This window comes from Lithobates pipiens, unplaced genomic scaffold, assembly GCF_037356315.1.
Source record: "Lithobates pipiens isolate NorthernLeopardFrog02 unplaced genomic scaffold, aLitPip1_a1.2 Scaffold_17, whole genome shotgun sequence".
In the NCBI taxonomy this organism is placed as follows: domain Eukaryota; kingdom Metazoa; phylum Chordata; class Amphibia; order Anura; family Ranidae; genus Lithobates; species Lithobates pipiens.
The window spans coordinates 16986648-17013843 of NW_027507755.1; the positions used below are offsets into that span (position 1 = coordinate 16986648).

The 27196-nt window shown below is 41.7% G+C and overlaps 1 protein-coding gene across 1 annotated transcript in view; it reads right to left on the reverse strand.

Annotated features, from left to right (window-relative positions):
* Nucleotides 1-4180: 4180 nt before the first annotated feature.
* The window catches only part of TMEM135 (transmembrane protein 135), a 473935-nt gene continuing 450919 nt past the window's right edge, over nt 4181-27196 (reverse strand). Inside the window, exons 13-15 of the mRNA XM_077485022.1 lie at nt 24391-24489; nt 21208-21275; nt 4181-16163 (exon numbers count right to left, since the gene is read on the reverse strand). Of these exons, the coding sequence (XP_077341148.1) occupies nt 16031-16163; nt 21208-21275; nt 24391-24489 (300 nt within the window). The 3' untranslated portion in view covers nt 4181-16030. The remainder of the gene's footprint in view (nt 16164-21207; nt 21276-24390; nt 24490-27196) is intronic.

The window sequence follows — 27196 nt, forward strand, 5'->3', positions numbered from 1 at the left end:
CCGGGGGTCAGGTTCGTAGTTCGAGTGTCATTATAATCTGATTATTATTATTACAATTGGTTATTGTAATCTGCAATAACCAACTACCATAGCAACTCACTTTAGAGAGGTCACCGTGTTCAATCACAAAAACAGAATCCTTTTACGTCAGTTTGCAAGTCTTCAGTTCAGTTCACATCATTATACATTAATTTTTTTGGCAAAAGTATAAACAAAGTATAAACAAAAATATGTTTCTTGCCTATAAATGTAAGGCCCCTTTCACACATGTGGACAGTATGTCCGTATTTCATCCATCCGTTTGCGGATGAAATACGGACATACATTCATCCCTATGGGATAGCGGGTGTCTGCGGATGAGCATCCGCAGACACCCGATTTCGTCCGCCTCTGCAACAGTCCGATTCTGCAGACGGAGGAAAATCCTATTTTTCTATCCGTCTGCAGAGCGGATCGGATGAACACGGACAGACGGTCCGTGCTCGTCCGATCCCCATAGAGGAGAGCGGAGATCTGACAGGGCGGTCCCCGCACAGTGTGCGGAGACCGCCCTGTCCGCCGCGGGCTCAGAGGGGACAACGGAGCGATCCCAGCTGAGCGAGCGGATCATCACGGGCGGATCATTACTGATCCGCCCCGTGTGAAAGAGGCCTAAGGGAAGTAGATGGAATGTGTTTAGGTCCGTTTCTCTCCGCAAAAAAAAAAACCTTTTCTGTTTCTTTTCTCCTAGATTGTAAGCTCTAATGAGCAGGGCCCTCTGATTCATCCTGCATTGAATTATATTATAACTGTACAGTCTGCCCTCATGTTGTAAAGTGCTGAGCAAACTGTTGGTGCTATATAAATCCTGTATAATAATAATAAAGTATAACAGACTCAGATGTAAACAGATGTCCTTGCCCATAGTCATACAATGTGGTTCAGTCTGGATTCAACTGAAAAACCAGACCGAATGCTTTTTCTGTTATCATCATACCTCTTCAACAATGTATTCACTGAATCATTCTATTCAAGTGGAGACAAAAAGTCATTCTGCTGTATGGTAACATTGTGTGCACCACATTGAACGTGGACCGGAGTTGTTTGAGGAGAGTAGAAAAAAAATTATAAACCAGCATGTCAAAAAATTAAAGGCTGTATGACCATTTGCAAGCAGCTTGAGGTCAGCTTGTGACTAGATTTGCAAATCTTATTAAGTAGTTTAAGGTTCATGAGAGTGAAGTCAACCTTCCTGGATGTGGCCACAAGAGGACAATTGAACCCAGATGGAAAAATGGTAGACAAAGAGCCAAGGAAACTTTCCATAGAGATATCCAAGGTATATCAGTCCACGTATATCAGTTTCTGATGGCATCATCTGTTGATTTTTGAGCAACAGCGGGTTCAAATGAGAGAAGACTCAGGGCTCCATTAGAAGAAGGAAAACATGAAAAAGACTGGAATTTGCTAAAATACATTTTTGCAAGTCACAATGCTTCTGGTAATGTGTCTTTTGGACAGATAAGACAAAACTGGAGCTTTTGGGCAAACCACATCACAGCTCTGTTTACAGATGAAAACATCGTTTTCAAATAAAAAAAGAACACCATATTGTGAAACATGGAGGAGGCTCAACTGTGTTTTGGGGCTGCTTTGATTCTGTAGAGTGCAATGAAACCTGAAGTCTATTAAGGAATTATTGAGCAAAGTGTACTGCCAAGTGGCAGAAAAGTATATCTGTGTCATTCGTTCTCCAACAGGATGACCAAAAACCACACAAAGCTAAAAGCATCCAAGGATGGCTAAGAACAAAACATTGGACTACTCTAAGTGGCCTTATGTGAGCCCTGATCTGAATCCCATCAAACATTTGTGGAAATAGCTGATATATGCTGTCTGGAGAGGACATCCTTTCAAGCAGAGGTAGACAACCAGTAGCCCTCCAACTGTTGTGAACTACATTTCCCATGAGGCATTGCAAGGCTGGTGGTTACAATTAATTCCAGATGCATGGTGGGACTTGTAGTTCTGCAACAGCTGGAGGGCCCCAGGTTGGCTACCCCTGATTTAAAGAGTAATGCCCTGTACGCATGGTTGGACATTCCGACAACAAAATCCATCAGATTTTTTCCAATGGATTTTGTGCCAAACTTGCCTTGCATACACACGGTCGGACAAAGTTGTCGGAAAAGCCGATTGTTTGGAACGAGGTGACGTTCCTTGCATACGAGGGGACTACGTAGAGGCTAGTAGCCAATAGATTTGGTCTCGTAATTTAATCTGAGCATGCGTGGCACTTTGTCTGTCGGAATTCTCTACAATCGATCGGAAAAAGCCTGATCGGATTTTGTTGTCAGAAAATTTTAGATCCAGCTCTCAAACTTTTTCAGTCGGAATTTCTGATGGAAAAAGTCCGATAGAGCCCACACACAAAGGGATTTTCCGACAACATAATCCGTTCGGACCTTTTCCGTCGGAAAATCCGACCGTGTGTACAAGGCATAACTCTACCTTTGTTGAGAAAAAATTAATTTCCCTCTGGGTGATCTATCTACATTACAAGGATTTTAACAAACTTTGTTGCAGATTCCTATCTTTTGTTATTCTGAAGAAATCCCTGTGTGTTTATTTGTGTCTACGTGGTAAGTGAATCTGATGGGAGTGGTTTCTTAAAGTGGTTGTTACCATGAACATGTAATTCACTGCCAGACCCTCTATTATATCTAGTCATAACACACATGGTTAGCGTTTTATTAAAACAAAGCTTGAAAATACCTTTTCAGAGCTATCTTCAGGCCGGTCACGTGTATCCCGGCCGGTCTCCTACTCCGATCCAGGGCTACAGCAGGAGGGGTTGAGCGGCCATGTGACCTCCCCGGATGACGTTAGAGGGAGATCTTAACCCCTCCCGCTGCAGCCTTGGATCAGAGTAGGAGACCGGCCGGGAGTCACGTGACCGGCCTAAAGATAGCTCTAAAAAGGTATTTACAAGCTTCGTTTTAATAAAACACTAACCCTGTGTGTTATGACTAGATATAATAGAGGGACTGGCAGTGTATATTTTATTTCTACTAATAGCGGCATGAGGGAGGGGGGAGCGGAGACAGAGACACAGACATAGAGCTGACAGGCAGGGAGGGAGGGGGAGACGGGGACAGAGGAGAGCTGCGGATGACAGAGGGATGCAAGCTGACCACAGTGTTCAGGGCTCAGCAGCCATTATTATCGTGGTCAGTACAGAGAGGGGGACACAGGAAGTGTCAGGATTAGACAGGTTTTTTTACAGTTTTGAGAGGAGCAGGATAGACAGCACTGTGCTTTTTAATCTGCTATAAGGGAACAGGATCTTTTTTTTTCTTTTTAGGGTTACAAACACTTTAATTATCAACCAGTTGCTGCACCTGCATGGCTCTAATGAGGAAAATTGCAGGGTCTACATCCCTTTAGACATGATATCTTATTGGGAGTATCTCACCAAAAATTACCATTTTGTTGCAGGGGATGCCAAAAATATGACTTGAATGTTAGTGCAGACTTCTGGGTAAATCAATAAGCAAATCACACAAGCAGGAAATTATGTTTCGGGGGGGGGGGGGGGGGGGGGGCTTCTGTACACATTCTGTGTACAGAACACCTCTAGGTAGCCATATTGCATTGCATTTCACAGAAAAATACAGAGCTGCAGATTGAAAAGGAAAGGTCATTTTTAATAACATTCAATTGAAATTTGACTTGAGTCGCAAATTGTGTACGCTATATTATTATTTATTTATTTGCCAATTTTTTTCCTATAAAAGTGGAGTTACCCTTTAAACCTGTGACAGCTGGAGTAGTTTGCTGAAGAATAGTGGGCCAAATGACCTGATAGCAACTCTTATAAGGAGCTATAGAAATCGCAAGTTTGCAGTGACTGCGTTAAAAGGTTGTGCAACTTATCATTTTGGTACATGTAATTTTCATTTGTTTTATTTTAAATATTTTATTGAATCAAAAGCAGTCCCTTTTTTATTAACTATAGAATAAATAATGAAGGATGACAATTACTTGGGTGAGTTAATTCAGAGAAAATTGAGAGTTTTTTTTTTTTCGTGAAAGTGTACCAACAAGGTAGCCCATGGCTTTACCTTACCACACACACACCGCCTCAAAAAATAAATTAAAAAAAGAATCACCACATGAATAAATACAAATGAACAAAAGGTCTTTGTACTGAGATCATTTATTGAAATTCGAAATACATATTTTAGTAAGAATTTTTTTTTTAATTTTTTTTGTCGACAGCAGACCAAATGAATTTGGCCAGCGTATTGTATGTTTGTTAATAATATAAATGCTCTTTCATAGATCAAATGCAACATTTCTTTCAACATGAACAATCATTGAACAGTGTATGTGGAAGAACCAAACAAGACTGACAGATAATATCGTACCATACAAAAAAAAAAAAAAAGCAGCCGCAGAGTTCATTGTCTAAGAACATCATTGGTCTTTTTCCATTGTAAAAAAAAAAAAAAAAAAAAGACAATAAAAAAATATGTAAACTAATATGATGTACTGAAAGGTCTCTGAGACTAGCTAGAGTGTTTAAACGCTTCTAGATGAATTGGCTCTTGAACCATGTTTAATTCTCCCCTTAAAAGATTGATCTACCCACAGCTTGCATTTTAGCTTTGCTTGGATATTGCTGGTTTGAAACAACCACAGACTCCATCTGTCTTGGCATGGACCCCAGTGGCATGATCCCCGTTCTGAAATTCTCCGCTTAGACCACCTGTTGGGCCGTTATGATAGAGTCTCTCTCTCCATGCTGATGTTTTTCTTTTTTATAGATTAGAGAGCAAGACTCAATGTCAGGGGAAAACAGGAGATTTTGAGTAGATAATAGACAGAAGAAGGTAGTGGCTCATTCAGCCCACCAGCATTAACCAATGACAGAGCGTCCACAACTGTAAGAGTGGATGTAATTGGTTATCAGTCAATCATAAATAGATGGGTGGATGGTTCTGTTTTCTAGCCATGAACAGTTGAAGGTCAAAGTGAACGTAACCCTGTTTCAAGAGAAAACCTAGAAAGCAAGAAATCTTGCTTAGGATGTAAAACATATTTTGTATCATATAACAAAAAAACAGCAAATATATTTGTATGACATGGAGGCCGGGATCACACATATGCGGCTGCAGATTCGTGCTCGGGGTCCGGTGAGTCCCCGTTTACCGGTTTAGGTGCGAATCAGGTCAGAAATTTTTTGCCAGAATTTGCACCTGAATCGGACCCAAAGATGCACAGGATCCTTTTTGAATGCTGAGCGCGGCCACCCCGGACCTGTCTGAACCGACTCCATTGAGAGCCGGTCACACTCCACGCCTGCCATGCAAATTGGATGTGGAGAAAATCGCATTTGTGTGCCCCCCCCCCCCCCCCCCAAAACCTGATGAGTAAAAAGAAAAATATGTATTCCACTAACAACTTATGGATTTTTTTTTCCTAATTAAAAAAAAAAATTAAACACAAAACTAATAATAATCTCTACTAAATCATATATTAATTCCTCTGGTAGATACATTTCTTATCAACGACTGATCATGTGCAAAACACATTTCTAAACATATCGCTCTTGTCTTGTTCAAGATCGCTTCAGATTTGGAAGTGAAAGTTCAGTTTTTGTTGAAAATAAACCCCTTTAGGCCGAGAAAATTATATTGCAAGATCACTTTCTTTTAAAAAGCTTTATCGCAGAGCCATGTCTGCTTTTGTTCTGTAGATACTGAGAAAAGCTGCTCCCGTACACTTAACTGAAATCTTACTGAAAGAATACTAAGATTGAGGTTCTGCCTTATCTATAACGACAGATCCCCCAACATGCCTTTAGATGTGCACTCCCAGCACAGTAAAAGAGGGGGAGTCCTTAGGGATAATGAGAATTTGATCACAGGATTGGGGAAATGAGGATTTGAAAAGCCCTATCTCTACAAGCAGTAATCTTACCTTACCCTGCCACTGAAATTTTTAAAATAGATTAAAAAGGTTACGGTTTTAATAAATTATAACGTGTCTTCTGTTTTCACTTTGCCACATAAGGAAAATATCCTCAAATATTGAAAGCTGGTGTCTTCCCAAAGGGAAAGTAAAGCCTGGTAAACACTAATGCCGCGTACACACGATCGGACTTTCCGGCGGACAAGAGTCCGTCGGATAATTCGAACATGTGTGGGCTCCAGCTGACTTTTTCTTCCCAAAAGTCTGGCGGACCCAGAAATAAGACTGGCTTCAAATATTTCTGCCGGACTCGGCTTTTAGCGGACAATCCGTTCATCTGTATGCTAGTCCGACAGACTAAAACTGACGCTAGGGCAGCTACTGGCTATGAACGTCCTCATTCTACATCATCACGTTCGATTCTGGTGGACTTTTGGAGTGATTGTGTGTGGCCAAGTCCGTTCGTTTGAAAATCTGGCGGACCTCAGCTGCAAAGTCCGTCGGATTGTCCGCTGGACCAAGTCCGTCGAAAAGTCTGGTCGTGTGTACGTGGCATAATATTTTTTTTTTTTGCTGGGTTGAATGAAAAAACCTCTGCAGTCAGTGTCGCTGTACTAACAATCCAACGTTAGTACAATGATCTCACCCGCTGAGCTGCTGTGTTCTGACAGGGGGACAGCCCTTTCCCTGCCAGAACAGTCCGATGAGCGCTTTCAGCCATCGGCTGAGAGCGCTGCTCAGTAGCCAGTCAATTGCTGGTTTTACAGCATGCTCATCCGACATAAGCTGGCCAAATGGCTGGCTTCTGTCGGAACGGCTGACATACACATGGGCCGAATGTCGGCTGGTTTTAATTCATAGTTTCATAGTTAGTAAGGTTGAATAAAGACACCAGTCCATCCAGTTCAACCTGAGTGAGTGTCTACAACTGTCCCCATCCCTGTACACTCACACCAGTCCCTACCCTCAAGGAGCCCACAATCCTAGGTCCCCATTCATATACTAGGGCCAATTTTGGACAGAAGCCAATTAACCTACCTGCATGTCTTTGGAGTGTGGGAGGAATTCGGAGTACCCGGAGGAAACCCACGCAGGCACAGGGAGAATATGCAAACTCCAGGCAGGTAGTGTCATGGTTGGAATTTGAACCAGCGACCCTTCTTACTGCTAGGTGAGAGTGCTAACCACTACACCACTGTGCTGCCTAGTTGAACTGGCCGATGTCGCCTGACATTCAGCCTGTTTGTACTAGACATTAGAGTCCAGTATCTGCATGGGGTGCTTCAGGAGGATGAGAATGCAAGACGCTTAATCGGAACTTCTAGTAGTGTTCATGTTTAAGGAAAAATTACCAGCAAATACAGACTATATGGCTAAGTGTTTACTGAATTTTTTTGGGGTACCTAAAGAGTAAACAAGAGGTACAGTGACAGGTACTCTTGATAATCCTTTCCCCCTTCAGCTGATATTGTGCTGTGCTCCTCAACAGCGCTGTTTGTCTGCTGCAGCCCTTGATAATACTGAGTACTTTCAAGTATGGGGGAGCAGGTGACCTTCTCCCATTCCTCCCATGATACACGTCGGAGTGAGCAAAGGTTCAAAAGAAGAGTATCCTGCTTTTGGTCTGGTAACCTTCTAATGAACTCCTGTTACAGAAATAAGTGATTGTACATGTCAGTACAAGGCCTAACACATGGACCATGCTGTATGGACTATATATGTCCAGGACCTAAGTATTGTTTCTGCTGGTTAGTGCCAACTCGTAGAAATAAGAATGGCTAATGGAATCTGCCCCAATGCCAGCCCCTTTCCTGGTTACCTAGGTGGAGTGTAACTACAGATCTCGGTTTTGTTATAGCAGTGAGTACTCTCCTCTTAAAGCTAAAATGATTGAATGCACAGACCAGGATTTCACAACAAGGGTTCTATGGGTCCCTAGGATTACTTCAGAGGTTGCTAGGGGTTTATTGAGCAATAAGTAATTTTCACCTCTCAGATAAGTTCCCACTGACACCATTGAGATTTTTAGCGATCTGTAAGGGGGTAATTCTTCCTAGTGACTGCAAGTGTAAGGAGCATTCTTCCCACTGACCATCACACTAATGTATCATGAGTTGGAGATATAGTAATTTTTAGCAGGGGTTCCCTGAGACTGGAAAGGTTTTTCAAGGGTTCCTCTATGTTGGAAAGGTTGGCATAGACGCTTTACACGATTTACTCAGCCTTACATTTCTCTGACTCAAAAGAGTGCTATCAGCCTAAATTTATTATGGGGTATGCTCAGAAATAACGTTCTTATGCTACATAGGGTGAAAGACAGAAGGAGAATCGGCTAGTCTTTCCTACTGATTCCAGAGAAAGAAAGTTCAAAATATGGAGGCGTGTCTATAACCTTGTCACAAAAACACAGACTGCTGTTGTGTATCTTCATACCTTTCCTTGTGCCTCCTGAGATTATTCTGCATTAAACTAGTCAATTCCCCATAGGTAGCTCCTTTCTTTTCTGTCACTTTTACCATGAAAATATTTGAACTGGCACCATTCTCTGTCTACAAACAATGAGAGGCATAAGGTATTAAAGCAGTGATTCTCAACCAGGGTTCCTCCAGAAGTTGCTAGGGGTTCCTTCAGCATTGGGCCATTTCTACCTCTCAGATAAGTTCCCACCGACACCATTGATATTTTTAGCTATCTGTAAGGAGGTAATTCTTCCCAATGACCACAAGTATAAGGATCATTCTTCCCACTGACCATCACACTAATGTATCATGAGTTGTAGATTTCTAATTTTTAGCAGGGGTTCCCTGATACCGGAGAACTATTTCAAGGGTTCCTGTTCGTTGAAAAGGTTGAGAAAGGCTGTATTAAAGGCTTCTATCTACTAGATTACCTCTGTGTGTCACAATGCATGCCATAGCCAGCAATGAGCCCTTTACTACGAGAGAGACAGGTAATAGGAACACAACATAGATGTACATATATTGGTCTGATGAATAGACAGGCCTTTAGGTGCATCCTGGGCAGTCCTGCTACTTCAGGAAAGCCACCAAGGCTTTGTGGATACCTTCAATTATATAGTCACTTTTATGGAGGGGATTATACATACAAGGAGATGTGTCACTTTTAAATTTAATCCAGTACATAAAACATGCGGAAAGTGGTGTAATCACACAAGGTAAAGCATTGGAATAAAACACTTCTGCAGCTGCTCAACAGCAACGTTGCAGTTCAGCTTTAGTATTACATATATTTGCACCTGAAATAAATGCCAATATAACAAAAATTTGTATAATCTGTGTAATACTGAGATTGTCAGTTTAGAATCATTAAACTTACATTGTCAGTTGTCTGCAAAAAACTTAATGTTTCCACCTTCTGGTGGCCTACAGCATTTCTGATAAAAAGACTGGACTACACAATTAGTGTAAATGAAGACATGGCCAAATGTATGAGGTCTATTTCACTGCTATCCCACCAGAACGAATAGCTGTTCACCATTAGGAAAGGAGCCCGTTAGGTGTGGGTAGTGCAGGGCTACATTTTCTACAAAGCCAAAAAGCTTCCCCCTGCTTTCCAGCTACTGTAGAAGGTAAAGAGGTCCCTGGAGCCGCACATTATATAAAACCCTCATGTAAGGCCTAGAAGCAGCCTCAGCCTAGACTCCGTACAGGCCACATCCCCGGTGAGAATTGCTCCGTCCAGTCCCATGACTAAGCACAGTGGGCTGGGTGAAACGTGTCGGGGCAGTGGCGTAGACAGAGTCTAGGTTGAGGTTGCTTCTACTCCTTACATGAGGGTCCTCTTTTCCTTCTTCACTGATTTCTATGGAGCTAAGGTGTGCTCTTTCCCTGTCTGCACTCCCAGCGGTTGTCAGCATACAAGGACCTAATAAGCCCTGAAGCGGCACTCTCAGCTTCTTTATATGGGTTCCAGTGACTGTGGTCTAAGTGAGGCTAACTCAAGACAGCTTAGGAAATCAATCTCCACAGCCTACAAGGTGCTCAGGTATGTCATTACCCTAGCACCGACATTCAAGGCTGGGCACAAATGTTTCCTAGGAAGGTGAAAAGGGGCCTGGAAACTAGTATGAATTTACTAATCTAAACCAGGGTGGTTGAATGCAGCCTGAACAAACTTACAATTAGATACAATGGACTCAGTAATTGAGTTTATACATTCTTCTTATATATACACAGCATCTATTCCTAGACTGCATTAGTATAAGGCTACTTTAATATAGTTGTAAAGGGAGAGAGGGCATAGAAAAAGACTTACAACTAATGGAGCCTGGACTGGAAGACACTAACTAGTTTCTGATCATCAAAAAGTCTAAAAATGGGAAGCATCATCTTTCAGTTTATAAGATCAATGTGATCCTTTCAAAAGGCTTGGCCATTTAAAAAATGATGTAGGATATAATTCTTAATGTAAAAGCAAAGCCCACAACAAAGATAGTGCTGAACAGACAAACACCTGTTACATGCGGTTCAGTTATTAACATCCTAAAACAAAGTTCCCAAAACACTGGAAAACCCCAAATTTAATTCTGGTTTTGTGGCGTATCTTTTTTACATTCCCCTTTAAAGGCTGTTGCCCAGGATTAGAGGTCAATGCTGTCCCTCAATGGAGATAGTTCATTTTCGTGGAACTATTCCTGCAGAAGTCACTGGGCTAGGGCAGGATGGCCACTGAAAATCTGGTAACAGGATTTATCTTCTCTCTTTCTTATTCTAAAGATTGCCATTCAAGAGGAGCGGTCACTGCTGTGCTGTATGCAAGTAGCTTCTCTATGCTAGACTTAATGCGGAACTCCAGTCATTTTTTCAACTTTCCATCTATTAAATCTTCTGCCCTTATTGTTTTAACTTTGGATATTAAAACATTTTTTTTCTGCCAGTAAATACCTTATACAGCCCCCTTCCTGTTTCTTGTCTGGTCATTAGCCTAGGCTTATGACACCATGTACACCCTCGTGAGAGTTTTCCAGGAAGGGAGGGGGGAATGAGTCATAAGAGGGCCAATGAGAGCTGCGGGGCTGCAGAGCTGGACGGGTGCCTCTGTGTATATCCAGGAAGTGAACAGGTAGCCGTTTCAGCTGCCCACAGTTAACATGGTTGCAGCCAGACTGGAGGGGTATTTCTGCAGCATATTTGGCACAGTATATATAAAATAATATGCAAAGTGGTTGGAGGAAAGCTTCAGAATGGTAAAGATGTTTTTATTACAAATTATGTCAGCGGACTGCAGTTCCTCTTTAAAGAGGAAGTAAACCCTGATGGGTTTACTTCCTCTTTTTTTCCCTGCAAAGGTAAAGCATAATGGACTACTATGCATCGCATAGTAGCTCATTATGTGTCACTTACCTGACACAGGAGCCAGCGAAGTCGCCGCTGATCCCTGTAGTCCGCCGCGTCCATCTTGCTGGTGGCGTCTCGCAGCTCCGACCAATGACAGCGGCGAAGCCGCGATGACGTCACTCCCGCGCATGCGCACGGGAGTCGCGCCTCGCAGCTCCGCCGCTGTCATACGGCGAGGCCGCGATGACGTCACTCCCGCGCATGCGCACGGGAGTCGACAAATTTGGCAAATCCATTCTTGGATTTGCCGCATTTAGTGCGCATGCGCGCCGCTGTCTACGGCGCATGCGCCGTAGACAGCGGTGCCCATTTTCGGGCAAATATCTCCTAAACCATATAGGTTTAGGAGATATTGCTTGGACCTACAGGTAAGCCTTAATCTAGGCTTACCTATAGGTCCAAGTTGTTTGGAAGGGTTTACTTCCTCTTTAAGTTTGACATTCTGTGACCGGAAAGCAAGAGCAGGGCTGCGAGACATGAAGGGCTGTTACCGCCCAGACACTGCTCATCTCTCCTTATAAAGTTGAACCTGTCAATCATTGTGAATAGGTAGAACATAGGGAGTCCATCAGTCATTTGCCATAAGTCAAAATCTATAGGTAGATGAGAGTTTTTTTTTTTTTTTTAATTATCAGAATGTTTCAGAGGTAAAGGCAGGTGAAGTATTATGCAAATATCAACTTTTCTCCATCTCTTGCCACCCTCCACATTTGTCCTTTTTAATGGGATGGGATGCCTGACTGACCAATAGGAAGACTGATAAGCTTAGAGGGGAGAGGACAAGGCCTAGTCTGACTTTAACAGGAAAAGTAAAATATGCATATAGCTTCATTTTGGTTTTTGTATCTCTGGATCTACTGATTGCTTTGACATGCTGTTTTTACTGAACATAAAGCTGGGTACACACTAACCATTTTTTTTTCGTGCAACCCGCTGGATTGCAGGAAAAAAACCTGACAGCTCCGGTCTGAGCAGCTGTACTAACCCATGCAAGGTTAGTTGAGTGATCACCTACGCTTAGTTGTTATGTTCTATCAGGGGGATGGCCGCCAGAACACTCTGATCAGCGCTCTCTGCCATTGGCTGAGATCGCTGATCGGGAGTCGGCCGGCTGCTGGTTTTCCAGCATGCACGGCCGACTTCTGTCAGACAGACCGACATACACACGGGCCAAATAATGGCCGTTTTTTATTTTGAATCGACTTTTGTCTCCCGACATTCAGCCTGTGTGTACGGGGCTTTATGTCTGGCAACCTCAAGTAAGAGCTGGCATATTTGATAGCTACGGCTGTAAAAAAAAAAAAAAACATGGGACATGGAAGCAACCTTGTACAGGGCTGTTGGCAACATAGAGAAGCCAATTTGGAATGGTTGGATGTCTCTTAAAGTGGATCTTCACTCTCCCAATCCACATTGATTGTTTTCAATCCTCATGCTGCTAGCATTAGTAAATAGATAGGAAAGTATAGAATTACTTCTTTAAAACTTTTTTTTTTACATTTCTTCAGTTACTTTCCAGTTTCCATGCCTAGGCAAATGTCGTCATACACCCCAGAAGCCTTCAGGAGGGGAGGAAAGGAGGAGGGTTTTTCACAGCTAAGCACACTCTCCTGTATACATGCTTGAGCTAAGGGCAGATGGATTCCAGGAAGTAAATGCTACATGAATCAATTGCCTATACTCAAGAATGCCACCTAGTGTTTGTTGTGATTTCTCAACAAAATAAAGCATTGAGACATGAATGGATGGGGGAGTTTGCTTTGAATAGTGTTTTTGGTTTGTCGTGCTCAGATGTAGTGAAAATCCACTTTAATGCTTTGCAAAATTCTATAAAAATTAAGTTGCACCTCCTGTTTTATGAAGCTACCAGGATGCCATTATACTTATGTTTGCTTTGAACCATTAAAGTGGTTGCAAACCCTTACAGACCACTTTGACCTACAGGTAAGCCTAGATTAAGGCTTACCTGTAGGTCCATGAAATATCTCCTAAACCTACATGGTTTAGGAGATATTTGCAAAAAGACAGTCACCGCTGTCTATGGTGCATGCGCCGTAGACAGTGGTGCGCAGGCGCACTGAGCATGCCGCTGCTAACAGCGATATGCTGTTAGTGGCGGCTCCCGTGCGCATGCACGGAAGTGAAGTCATCACTGCTCTGGCGCTGTGAGTGGCCGGAGTAGCGAAACCCGAAAGAAGATGGACGCTTCGTACTATAGGGGACAGCAGTGACATTGCTGGCTCCTGTGTCAGGTAAGTGACACATAATGGGCTACTATACGATGCATAGTAGCCCATTATGCTTTACCTTTGCAGGGAGACAAAGAGGAAGTAAACCCATCAGGGTTTACTTCCTCTTTAAGGCTTAATGTACACGGGACGTTTTTACAACCTCTCCTGAACGATTTAACTTGACAGAAAGTAACCCACGTTTAAAATGTCCGGTTTGCCGTGTTTACCTGCCCCATTTGCAGCGTTTGAAAAAAAAAAAAATATATATATATATATATATATATATATATTTATATATAGAGATTCTTTTTTTTTTAACTAGCCAAAAATGAAAAATGCCTGTAAACGAAACGCACCTAAACATGAGTTACCACGTTTAGAAGGGTTCGGCACTTGAAATGCCTCTAAACTCAGCATCTGAACTCATTTTTTTGCTTTCCAAAAAAGGCTTCTAAGCTCAACTGTCTAAAAATGACATTAAATGAACCTGTGCACATGTACACATAAGATAACATTGGATGAGTTCAGGGGCAGCTGAAAAAAGCATCCAACTGCCTCTAAACGTCTGTTTACCAGCAGCCGTGTACATGTGGCCTTAGGACTGAAAAACAGACAAAGACCTTATCTTCGCTTACCATTCTAGGTCTCATTCACAGTCAGATTTCCCCGGGTAAAACTGTCTGGAAATAACCTATAAAAACCAGGCAAGCTGCTTACATTCAAATAACATCCCCATAATGTACATACATGCATAAGGAACTCTTCCTTCATTAAAAGAAAAAAAAAGTTACTATGTGGAAAACAAATACACCATGATTGTTTTGCAAATGGTAAATCATTTTGGGAATCGAATCCCTTGACCCAAAGCTGTCACTTCACCCACCTTTTTTGTACTTGTTGGACAGCAACACTTTGTAGGTTGCAGTTTCTGTTTCCACCTACTGCAGGCATTATTTGTAACTGCTGAATTATCCACTTGTTTTCATTATTGAAAATGCACCAAAATGACTGACCACCAATGGGGTCTTAGAAACATATAGGAAGCCTTTGGGGTCCATCAGCCTTCAAGTGCAATGTGAAATTTCAGTTTTGAATGGATCAAGCCTTCAAAGGGAATATTTCAGCCAATACGGAGCAGTTCAGTGTTTGGTAGATGAGGGTGGGTTCTACTATATACATTATGTGCTTTTTTTAACCGGGTGGGAATTAGAGGAGCTCTGACTGTGGTCATGCATTTCCACTGGACAGCCCCACTACCTCTTATAAAGTAGGGGACTGACTAATTGGTTACATTTTACATAATATAAAGGGTGTGAGTGAAATATTCAACAGTGGGAATAAGCCCTACAACCCCACAAAAAAAGGGGGGCACAGATGGGGACACAAGTGCAGAAATCTCACCTCTAGAGTCAATGAATGGTTCATGAGTAGGTGGAATGGTACTCATTGTGACACATTAAAATGTAGACTCCAAAATAAACCACATAAATTGGTATGCAGTGGGTGAAGAACACTATAACATAGAGGCCTGTATACATGAAGAATCCATTTTTGTTAAATTGGAGGGGAAAGAAAAACATTCAATGCATTTCACAGGTTTGGTGTGTTTGTCACGCATCCAAGAATCACGGCACTCAAAGCCATTCCATGCCAGGCTCAAAAAAGCCTAAGTGCCAATTTGGAGATCAGCTAAACCAGTCTGAACAATACTTATTTTATCCAGAGCCCTGAAGAAAAGAGTTCTTCAAACCCTTGAAGCATGTTGGCTGTTTTCCTCAATATTCCCGAACAATAAAGCAAGAGATCGTTTTCTTGTATGCAAGCCTCATGGCTCTATATATGGTGCACCTTGCCCACTGTATAACCTATACACGCTGTTGAAGAACCCCCTACCCCGACTGGTCCCTCCACAAGTTACGCATCCTGTGGAAAACCCTCTGCACATGGGTCCTCCACAACTGAGAAAAAACATCAACAATCATATCACCCATCCAGCGTCAGGCAACACACTCACAAAGGAGACAAGATTGACATATGACATGGTAAGAGTTGGTCCGCAGAACAGGGGTAGGCAACCGAAAGGCACATGTTCCCTACACCTCCAGAAGTTTTGCTTAAAATCATACACAGAGCATCATACAATGCTTTAAACGGTATTAGTTAATTTTTAAATGTGATCAAGGCTACAGAAATATCTATATTATTTACAGGTCATGATTTGAAATACTCAAATATGCTTATTTGGAATCATTTGTTGGCCAGATGACAGAGGGATGACTGAGATTTTCTTTGTGCCTCTGTCTTAATCTACCAAATAATTCATGTTTACTGAGAATTAACTCTTCTTTATAATGGTCAGCTAAAATTAGTTAATACTGAACAGGAGCTTACAAGCCCTCACATTCTCTATTCTCTCTGGATACCCATTGTGATTGGGACTCTTGATTTTCACATTTGCTTATGGGAAAGAAGAAAAACTCCAAGATTTCAGGAGAACTGAATCGGTAACTCTGGCTTAACCACAGTGAATCTTGGGTCCAGTTTGGGGATGAAGTTGTTGAAGTTCTTGGAGGCTTCAGAACCAAAAACATCCAAGGCTTTGCGATTCATTAGCATAAATCTAACAGGAGAAATTCAGAATAAGCATGTGAGATTAACAACATATACTAGACTTAATTGTATCTAATCTAGCTACATAACATAACTCTCAATTTTAAGGAGGCCACAAAACCTAAATTATAATAATTTTTGTACAAATACAGCAGGTAAAATAAGTATTGAACAAGTCACCATTTTTCTAGGTAAATATATTTCTAAAGGTGCTATTGACATGAAATGTTCTCCACGTCGGCAACAACCCATGCAATCCATATATACCAAGAAACCAAAATAAATATGTTCAGAAATTTAGTTATGTGTAATAAAATGGATTGACACATGGAAAAAGTATTGAACACGCTAGCTGAAATGTATTTAATACTTTGTACACATCCGTTTTTGCTAATGACAACTTCAAGACACCTCCTGTATGGAGAAACTAGTCGCATGCGTTGCTCAGGTGTGATTTTGGACCATTCTTCCACACAAACGGTCTTCAAATCCTGAAGGTTCCATGGGCCTCTTCTATAAACTCTGATTAGTTCTTTCCATAGATTTTCTATTGGATTTAAAGTGGTTATAAACCCTTTACAACCACTTTAACCTACAAGTAAGCCTAGATTAAAGCTTACCTGTAGGTGCTTGAAATATCTCCCAGACCTGCACGGTCTAGGAGATATTTGCAAATCGCCGTACGGCAATTTCTTCTGCGTATGCGCTGGAGTTAGAAAGGGCACGCTGTGCCGCTTCTAGCTCGGGTCATGCCGCTAAAGATGGCTCCCACACGCACGTGTGGGAGTGATGTCACGTGACCCCGGCCAGTCACCGAGCCGGAGTTAGCCCCCCTGGAAGGAACAGGGATGAAGATGGATGCTCCCTACTAGCGAGGAAGACGGGGACATCGCGGGCTTCTCCTGCAGGTGTCACATAATGGGCTACTATGCAATGCATAGTAGCCCATTATGCTTTACCTTTGCAGGGAAACAAAAAGAGGATATAACACCCATCAGGGTTAACTTCCTCTTTAAGTCAGGTGATTGGCTGGGCCATTCTAGCAGCTTTATTTTATTTCTTTGAAACCAGTTGAGTTTTTTCTTTGCTTTGTGTTAGGGATCATTGTCTTGCTGAAATGTCCATCTTCATCATTCTGTGTTTTTGGTGTGATGTGCAGTGCCATTTGACCTTCAAACATGGTGTGTATTATGGCATCCAAAGGGTTCAATTATGGAGTCTTGTGTGGTGAGAGTGCATACAAGCTATGGCGGCTGAGTGCATTACTTATTGTTTTCTTTGAAAAAATTGTTTATTCCAGGTCTTTCTTAAGCGCTCCACAAGTGGTCCATGGCTCTTGGACATCTCTTCTGATAATGCTCTTCACTCCTCTGTCAGAAATCTTGTGAGATGCACCTGGTTGTGGCCAGTTTATGGTGAAATTATGTTCTTTCCATTTCCGGATTATGGCCCCAACAGTGCTCACTGGAACATTCAGAAGTTTAGAAATCCTTCTGTAACCAATGTCATCAGCATGTTTTGCAACAATAAGGTTGCAGAGGTCTTGAGAGAGTTCTTTGCTTTTACTCATCATGAGATATTTCTTGTGTGACAGCTTGGTAGTGAGACACCTTTTTACAAGGCATCAGTTGAGACTGAATTAGCCAATATTAATTTGCACTGACAAGGGGCAGGATTGCTTTATAACTACTGACAGATTTTAGCTAGTGTCTTAGCCTTCTTGACTTTTTGCACTTCCTTTTTTCATGTGTTCAATAGCTTTTCCCTATGAGACTCCATTTTTTTTACACATAACTTAATTTCTGAACTTATTTGTTTTGGTTTCTCTGTATGTATGGATTGTATGGGTTAACAACGACATGGTGAAAATTTAATGTCACTAGTACCTAGAGGTCACCAGGTATACAAGCTTAGCAGGACTCTTCCTAAATCATTTTTATTTAACCTGTCCTTTCAAAAAATGCTTCACATCTGTATTATTTATAAAAATTCTTTATTTTAGTAAACATTTAGGCCAGGTTCACACCTATGCGAATTAGATGCGGGTTTCTCCGCATCCAATTCGCATAGCAGGAGAATGTGACCGGCTCCCTATGGAGCTAGTTCACATATCTCCACTGCAAGTGTGGAGCGCACTGCACAGAAACACTGAGCGTTTTTTAATTGCTTGAGTTACACAGCTAAAGGTGTAAATTGTCGTCAAATAGGCAGGATAGAGACATTAAAACAGCATCTTATTTGAAAGGCAGATGGTATCGAAGGCCTACAACCCCTGTTCTATGGCGGCAGTTCCAGTCTGAGCTAGATGGCCTCTTTCATGTCTCTTCTAAACCAGCTTTTCTCTTTGTACAAAATGCACACCTAACTGCACACCTTACTTTCCTCAAAAGAAAGCCCATTTTCCTTAAAGTGATTGTAAACCTTTTTTTTTTTATTTATTTTTGTAATTAAAAAAACAAACATGTTATACTTACCTGCTTCTGTGTAAAGGTTTTGTACAGAGCAGCCCCGATCCTCCTGTTCTCACCCCGCCCCCCCCCCCCCAGTGCTCCTAGCTCCACCCCCCACTGAGTACTCCTATAGCAAGCCGCTTGCTATGGGGGCACTGATACATGCTCGCTCAGGAGCCCTGCTGTGTGTGTTCATAAGACAAATAGAGCAGGGCAGGGCACAGCTTCAAAATTACAGAACAGAAATCCAGTTGAATGCAACTATCTATGGTATTACTAGCTATGCAAATCATGCAGTGATCAGAAAAGTACAGTAAAACCTTGGTTTGAGAGCATTTGCAAGACAAGCAAAATGTTTAAATTTTGACTTGATATACAAGCGATGTCTTGATATACAAGTAGCGTCATGTCACAACTGGGTATAAAAGAGACGAGGTGCCTCTAAGTGTAGCAATATGGTTACATTTAGTGAAGCTACAACATTCAGTAACTTGCATGGTTGATGACTTAAAGAGGCAAATCTAAATATGTAAGCATCCGGGGTAAAGCTGTCCACCTAGACCATCCTCCACATCGCCATTGTCCCTTCCACGCTGCCGGAACAACTGGCATCATTTCATGTCTCATGGGAACGCTAGTAACGGTGTTTGCTGCATTCTCTTACAATTTCAATGCCTGATTTTAACTTACTTTTGTAAGTATATCCTTTTATACGCAATAAATATTCTCTCTCAACATACTTCACCATTGGTCCCCCTTTTTCCTTTCTGGGTACCTGTTTTGTATGGCCGAGTATTAACGTTAAAGGATAGTTTATCATCTAATCTCATCAGTGAATCTGCCATACGGTGACATCCTCTGGATATCTGTATAAGCCTATATTGATTCCCAGACTGAAAAGCTGGGTGTCATTGTGATCTGGTGAGTGGGGACACATGTGGGGTGTCATTGTGATCTGGTGAGTGAGGATACATGGGGGGTGTCATTGTGATCTGGTGAGTGAGGATACATGTGGGGTGTCATTGTGATCTGGTGAGTGGGGATGCATGTGGGGTGTCATTGTGATCTGGTGAGTGGGGACACGTGGGGTGTCATTGTGATCTGGTGAATGGGGACACATGTGGGGTGTCATTGTGATCTGGTGAGTGGGGACGCATGTGGGGTGTCATTGTGATCTGGTGAGTGGGGACGCATGTGGGGTGTCATTGTGATCTGGTGAGTGGGGACACATGTGGGGTGTCATTGTGATCTGGTGAGTGGGGACACATGTGGGGTGTCATTGTAATCTGGTGAGTGGGGACACATGTGGGGTGTCATTGTGATCTGGTGAGTGGGGACGCATGTGGGGTTGTCTTGGTACGCCTGAATATTTATTCTGCAACATTCTCTTGCATTTTTTGCACACCAGATGTGAAGCATTCTCTGCGACTTTGCACATTAGTTGTGAAGCACTTTTTTTTGGTTTTATATGGACTGTATGCTTTTGTTTACACTTATCATAGGTCCTTGTTTGTGAGCGCTGTAATTATATATTTTGTCTCTTTTAATCATCAACCACGTGAGTTGCTGAATGTTGTACCTTCATTAAATGCAATCATATTGCTACACTTAGAGGCACCTCACTTCTCTTTTATACTCTGTAGCTCCTGATGGATTTTGCTTCTAATCCTGTTATGGAGGCTGCTATTTGTGGATGTACATTTTATGGTTGCCCAACCTGATCACATTGCCATAATCTTTTTATATGGACTATAAACAGAAGGACTTATGAATAAATGGTTGTGGAACAAATCATTTGAGTTTCCTTTATTTCTTATGGGGAAATTTACTTTGATATACAAGTGCTTTGGATTACAAGCATGTTTCTGGAACAAATTATGCTCGCAATCCAAGGTTTTACTGTATGTAGAGCTTGCAAATCAAAATAGACACAAATACAAACAGGGTATTTCCTTTCATAGGAGGATGTTGTGTATAATATGTTTTGCAGTTTACTATACTCAAAATGTAAATCTGTGTATAAAGTTTTGCTGGTATGAATAAAGGCTCAAAAAATGCTAAAATACTTCACTTTCCTAGAGAAAATACTGTTCCCGGTTTATTTCAGTACTGGTCAAATGTCTGACCTAGTAATCTGGTCAACTGATCTCTTTTAAAACAGAGAGGCTGAGTCATTCTGGACTTTGATCCTCTTATTTACCAGAAATCGCATGGCAACTTACCCAGACCAGCAATGAAAGGAGCCTAGAGCAGCACTTCCTCCAGGAAAGGTGGCATTTAAGTAGAGATCTGCTTTAACTACAAAGCCATACATGTATAGACAAATGATCAATCCTGGATCTGGTTGCTTTGAACAATCTATTATGACAAAAATGATCTGCACAAGGTGATTTTTTTTTTTAATTCAATTTAATTTTTCATCAGCCCTTATCGGGGTGAAAAATTGAGATCAATTTAGTGCAAGTGATGTCTGACAGATTAAACTTTTTTTTTATCATTAATAATCATTGCACTTGATTGCTACAAATATGGCCAGAATAACATCAAATGCACTGCAAATGTAATGCTCACTGCAGATTTATATATTTAAAAAAACAGACCTACCTGCCCTTTGTTAGTCGTAATAGAAACTTCCAATAAGAAGGCCTTAGATTCTGAACTTCCAGAACAGCCTAAAGGACATAAAAATACAGAAATCAATTCACATCATCTATCATTTAACCACTAGAGGGTGCTACAGGAACATCTTATATTTGTGAACAGACACAATCTGCATGCTGCAGACATCCATTGGACATTATGGGCTCACTTCACTAACGGTTATAGCATGTGATATTTAGACCACGTGATTCATTGAATCCAAAAAAATCACATAGGATAATGAAAATGTATGAATTCAAGATCAGTTTATGCAGTATTCACTACAAAAAAAAATCAAACGCACGCTAAATACCACATAAACTGATATTATAGTAAATTCACAAGTTGATTTTAAAATTGATGGCATCAACAGGTTTCAAAAAAGTTGGGACAGGGCAACAAAAAGCTGGCAAAGTAAGTGGTACGAACTGGAAAAACATTTTGCAACAAATGAGGTTAACTGACAACAGTTCAGTAACGTGGTTGGTTGTAAAAAGGGCATCTTAGAGAGTTTCTCAGAAGTAAAGATGGGCAGAGGTTCACCACTACGTGAAAAGCTGCATCTAAAAATTGTCAAACATTTTCAGAATAATGTTCCTCAACCTAACACTGCAAGGACTTTAAATATATAATCATCTACAGAACATATCATCGTCATAAGATCCCGACAACGCCAAAAAGCAATACTGGATGCCCCTGATCTGCTGGCCTCAGATGGCACTGCATTAACAACAGGCATAATATGTGCCACCTAGCGGCACTAGGGTCGTCGGTTCCTATCCCAACCACGGCACTACCTGCCTGGAGTTTGCATGTTCTCCCTGTACCTGTGTGGGTTTCTTCCCACACTCCAAAGATATGCTGGTTAATTGGCTCCTGTCTAAATTGACCCTAATTGATGGCGCTATATAAGTACCTGTAATAAAATAAAATGAATAAATCTGTGGACCGCACTGCATGGGCTCAAGAATACTTCCTAAAATCCCTGTCTGAAGAGAGTTTGCCGTGCTTTTCAAAAATACAAGTTAAAGCTCTATAGTACAAATAAGAAGCAATCTAAACAAGACCCAGAATATGCTCCATCTTCTTTAGGCTAAAGCTCATATAAAATGGTCTGTTGCAAAGTGGAAAACTGTTCCGTGGTCGGAAGGGTCGAAATGTTACATGTTGTTCTTTCTGGTAACTAATATTTGGAGCATCTTGAGACCAAAAATAAGACAAAGAAGACCCAGGACTATTGAGCAGTTAGAATCCTATATTAGGCAAGAATGGGACAACGTTCCTCCCCCAAAACTCCAGCAACTGGTCTCCTAAGTTCCCAGACATTTACAGAGTGTTATTAAGAGAAGAGGGGATACTACACCATAGTAAACATGGCCCTGTCCCAACTTTTTTGAGATGTGTTGCTGCCATTGATTTCAAAATTACTTACTTTACTATTTTTCTTAAAATGGTACATTTTCTCAGTGTAAACATATGTTTTCTATTTTCTATTGTGAATAAAATATGTTTTTATGATAGAGTTGCACTGATATCGATGTGAATACTAAGCATTTGCACAGGTACTCATACTCGTGCAACTGCCTTGATACTTGAAACTGATATCTTTGTGGTACAATTTGAGCCCATACAAAGTGAATCGGCTAAATCGCACTTCAAAGAATCACATGAGGTTTGAACAGGAATGCAGTGTGCACTGCTCCTGCGTGAACCCAGGCTTGTCATAGTGAGCGGCAGGGGCATTGCTAGGTCTACAAAAGATCTGGGGCTAGAGCCCATAGCAGCGTAGTATATACAGTAATATACGCGTGTGTGTATATATCCCCAGAAAGCCCCCCCCCCACATGATGGTCCCCAGAGAGCCTCCTCCTTAAATCAGAGTCCCCAGAGAGCCTCCCCTTGCATCGGGGTCCCCAGAGAGCACCCCACTTGCACTGGGGTTCCCAGAGAGCCCCCCTTACATTAGGCTCCCAAGACAGCCTGCCCCTTAAAATCAGGGTCCCCAAAGAGCCTCCCCCTTGCATCAGGAGCCCCAGAGAGCCTCCTCCTTGCATCAGGGTCCCCAGAGAGCCCCCCAGTTACATCAGGGTCCCCAGAGAGCCCCCCAGTTACATAAGGGTCCCCAGAGAGCCCCCCAGTTACATCAGGGTCCCCAGAGCCTACTGTCCCCTTGGGGACCCCCGCAGAGACTCAAGGCTATGAACCCCAGATTCGGGGCAATAGCCGGAAAAGCCACCCCCTAGCGACGCCACTGGTGAGCGGCGCAGTAATCCGCATGCAATTTGGACAGGAATCACACCACATTCCTGTTTAAATCACATGCGATTCTTGGCAGTGTGACTTGAGCCCATTGATTTTGTATGGGCTGAAATCACACAGCAAAGGTATGGGTAACCGGTATTGGCAAGCACTTGAGCACATATGTCGGTACTCGTACTCGACAATTAACAAAAATGGTATTGGTGCAACCCTAGTTTAGAAGATTTTGTATTTAGATTTTATAGAGTGGCCCAGCTTTTTTGGAGTTGGGGTTGTACAAACCACAAGTTTTTTTTAAACATTTTGTCTTGCATTAAAGTGTTACTAAACCCACAACAGTAAAAGCAGTCTGTATATGTAGTATAGCATGCTTGTTATACTCACTGTGGAACCTAAGAGTTAATCCTCCACATTGTGTAAAAAGACTGTTTGATCCTGTCTTCTCTGATCTTTCCCTTCTTCCACAGTCCCCAATTAATCTACCGATAGAACAGAGGCTAGGGGACAAGCTGCACATGCTTAGTTTGGTGTATATTGCTAAAGAGTTTTTTTTTTTGGGAGTGAGCATGTGATCAGCACAGGGCCAATCAGCACTGACCAGACAGAGGGTCAGGGGTCCTGCAGCTTCACAGGACAGTCGGAGGAGAATGAAAACTCCTCCTACAAGCTTTAACCAGACACTGATAGAAGTTACATAACTGCTATATACTGCTAATGAGAAAAGGTATTTAGCAGTTTATATTTACTAAAACTATTGCATTTCCATGTTCTGTGTACTGTGGGAGTCCAGATATACTGAATGCAGGCTCCTGGGTTTAGTAACACTTTAATATTATTTCTGTTAACCAGATAACTTAAAACATGTAATATGAAAGTAGATTTACTTACTGCATGGAAGCAGATAGCCGTAGACACTGCATAGATGACACTATCTGCATGGGGGAAGTATGGACACCTCCCAGATTCAATTCCCTTGAAGTACATAATCTACAAGAAAAATTAAACACAATGCATTTCTTAAGGCTGCAGATTTTTATTGTTATTTTTGTATTTAATAGTCAAAAATGTTTTTTTATTTTTTTTATTTAGCCAGTTGTAAAAGGTCCAGGGAATATTTTTTTATTCAGAATTGTGTTTTGTAAAAAAAAAAAAAAAAGCCAACTCATTTCCAGGTATTCTGAAGGACCGTCTTCTTCAGGGCTTAAAAAAGGCTAAAGAGAATATTCTGAAGCAGGCTATCGTTTTTTCCTTTTTCCGTTTTTCCTAAATACTCTGTTTACCTTTCAGAATTATTCCCCCACCCCCTTAGTCTGGAATGCTCTTTCTTTTCAAGCAGATGAAGAAGGTCCTTCGGAACCATCAAACACACAGTTTTTTTTTACAGAGCAGTTCTGGGCAGGCTACTGGATACGATAGAAGTGGCATAACCCTTTCCTTTCTGCACAATAGGTTTTTTGTGGCTGCTTGTTTTTTCCATGAAGGAGATTCACCCTCTTTATTTGTCCTGAAGACCATTGCCAAGACACGAGACAGAAAGTGTTGGAAAAGCCCTAAACTATAGTTGTCACTATAACAGGAATAGAGAGGAAATCTTCCAATGGGGACACCTGTTTTGGTGACACCCGTCTAAGACAGAATTCCCCTCACTTTGTATACAGGTCCTTCTCAAAAAATTAGCATATTGTGATGAAGTTCATTATTTTCTGTAATGTACTGATAAACATTAGACTTTCATATATTTTAGATTCATTACACACAACTGAAGTAGTTCAAGCCTTTTCTTGTTTTAATATTGATGATTTTGGCATACAGCTCATGAAAACCCCAAATTCCTATCTCAAAAAATTAGCATATCATGAAAAGGTTCTCTAAACAAGCTATTAACCTAATCATCTGAATCAACTAATTAACTCTAAACACCTGCAAAAGATTCCTGAGGCTTTTAAAAACTCCCAGCCTGGTTCATTACTCAAAACCGCAATCATGGGTAAGACTGCCAACCTAACTGCTGTCCAGAAGGCCATCATTGACACCCTCAAGCAAGAGGGTAAGACACAGAAAGAAATTTCTGAACGAATAGGCTGTTCCCAGAGTGCTGTATCAAGGCACCTCAGTGGGAAGTCTGTGGGAAGGAAAAAGTGTGGCAGAAAACGCTGCACAACGAGAAGAGGTGACCGGACCCTGAAGAAGATTGTGGAGAAGGACCGATTCCAGACTTTGGAGGACCTGCGGAAGCAGTGGACTGAGTCTGGAGTAGAAACATCCAGAGCCACCGTGAACAGGCGTGTGCAGGAAATGGGCTACAGGTGCCGCATTCCCCAGGTCAAGCCACTTTTGAACCAGAAACAGCGGCAGAAGCGCCTGACCTGGGCTACAGAGAAGCAGCACTGGACTGTTGCTCAGTGGTCCAAAGTACTTTTTTCGAATGAAAGCAAATTTTGCATGTCATTCGGAAATCAAGGTGCCAGAGTCTGGAGGAAGACTGGGGAGAGGGAAATGCCAAAATGCCTGAGGTCCAGTGTCAAGTACCCACAGTCAGTGATGGTCTGGGGTGCCATGTCAGCTGCTGGTGTTGGTCCTCTGTGTTTTATCAAGGGCAGGGTCAATGCAGCTAGCTATCAGGAGATTTTGGAGCACTTCATGCTTCCATCTGCTGAAAAGCTTTATGGAGATGAAGATTTCATTTTTCAGCACGACCTGGCACCTGCTCACAGTGCCAAAACCACTGGTAAATGGTTTACTGACCATGGTATTACTGTGCTCAATTGGCCTGCCAACTCTCCTGACCTGAACCCCATAGAGAATCTGTGGGATATTGGGAAGAGAAAGTTGAGAGACGCAAGACCCAACACTCTGGATGAGCTTAAGGCCGCTATCGAAGCATCCTGGGCCTCCATAACACCTCAGCAGTGCCACAGGCTGGTTGCCTCCATGCCACGCCGCATTGAAGCAGTCATTTCTGCAAAAGGATTCCCGACCAAGTATTGAGTGCATAACTGAACATAATTATTTGAAGGTTGACTTTTTTTGTATTAAAAACACTTTTCTTTTATTGGTCGGATGAAATATGCTAATTTTTTGAGATATGAATTTTGGGTTTTCAGGAGCTGTATGCCAAAATCATCAATATTAAAACAAGAAAAGGCTTAAACTACTTCAGTTGTGTGTAATGAATCTAAAATATATGAAAGTCTAATGTTTATCAGTACATTACAGAAAATAATGAACTTTATCACAATATGCTAATTTTTTGAGAAGGACCTGTAGCTATCATCTGACTTACTGTTACCTTTTCAGGACAAGTGAAGAGAAATCACCCCAACAGGATAGGAAAAAACTAAAAACTGGTATTTCAACCCTTATCTACTCTATCCAAATGCCACCCTCCAAAAAAAAAAAAAAAAGTTTTTGTTTTTGTTATACATTCTCTTTAGCTAGTATGGAGCCTCCAACCTGACCCCTTCCATAAGAACACAATACTATCTGAATGTTTCTCTTACAAAGTTTGTTTAGGGGCTTGAGTAGCATTCCATTGTTCTTCTGCATTTGACTTGCATTGGAAGCATGTTTTAATCCCAATTTAAAAGTCTGGAGGTTTTTACTTGCTTTGAGTATTGTGTATGAGCGTTCTGAGGCTGCATATGACTTGCTTTGCTTGACTTTTGGATCCAAGCTTTCTTTTTGAGATCCGGTC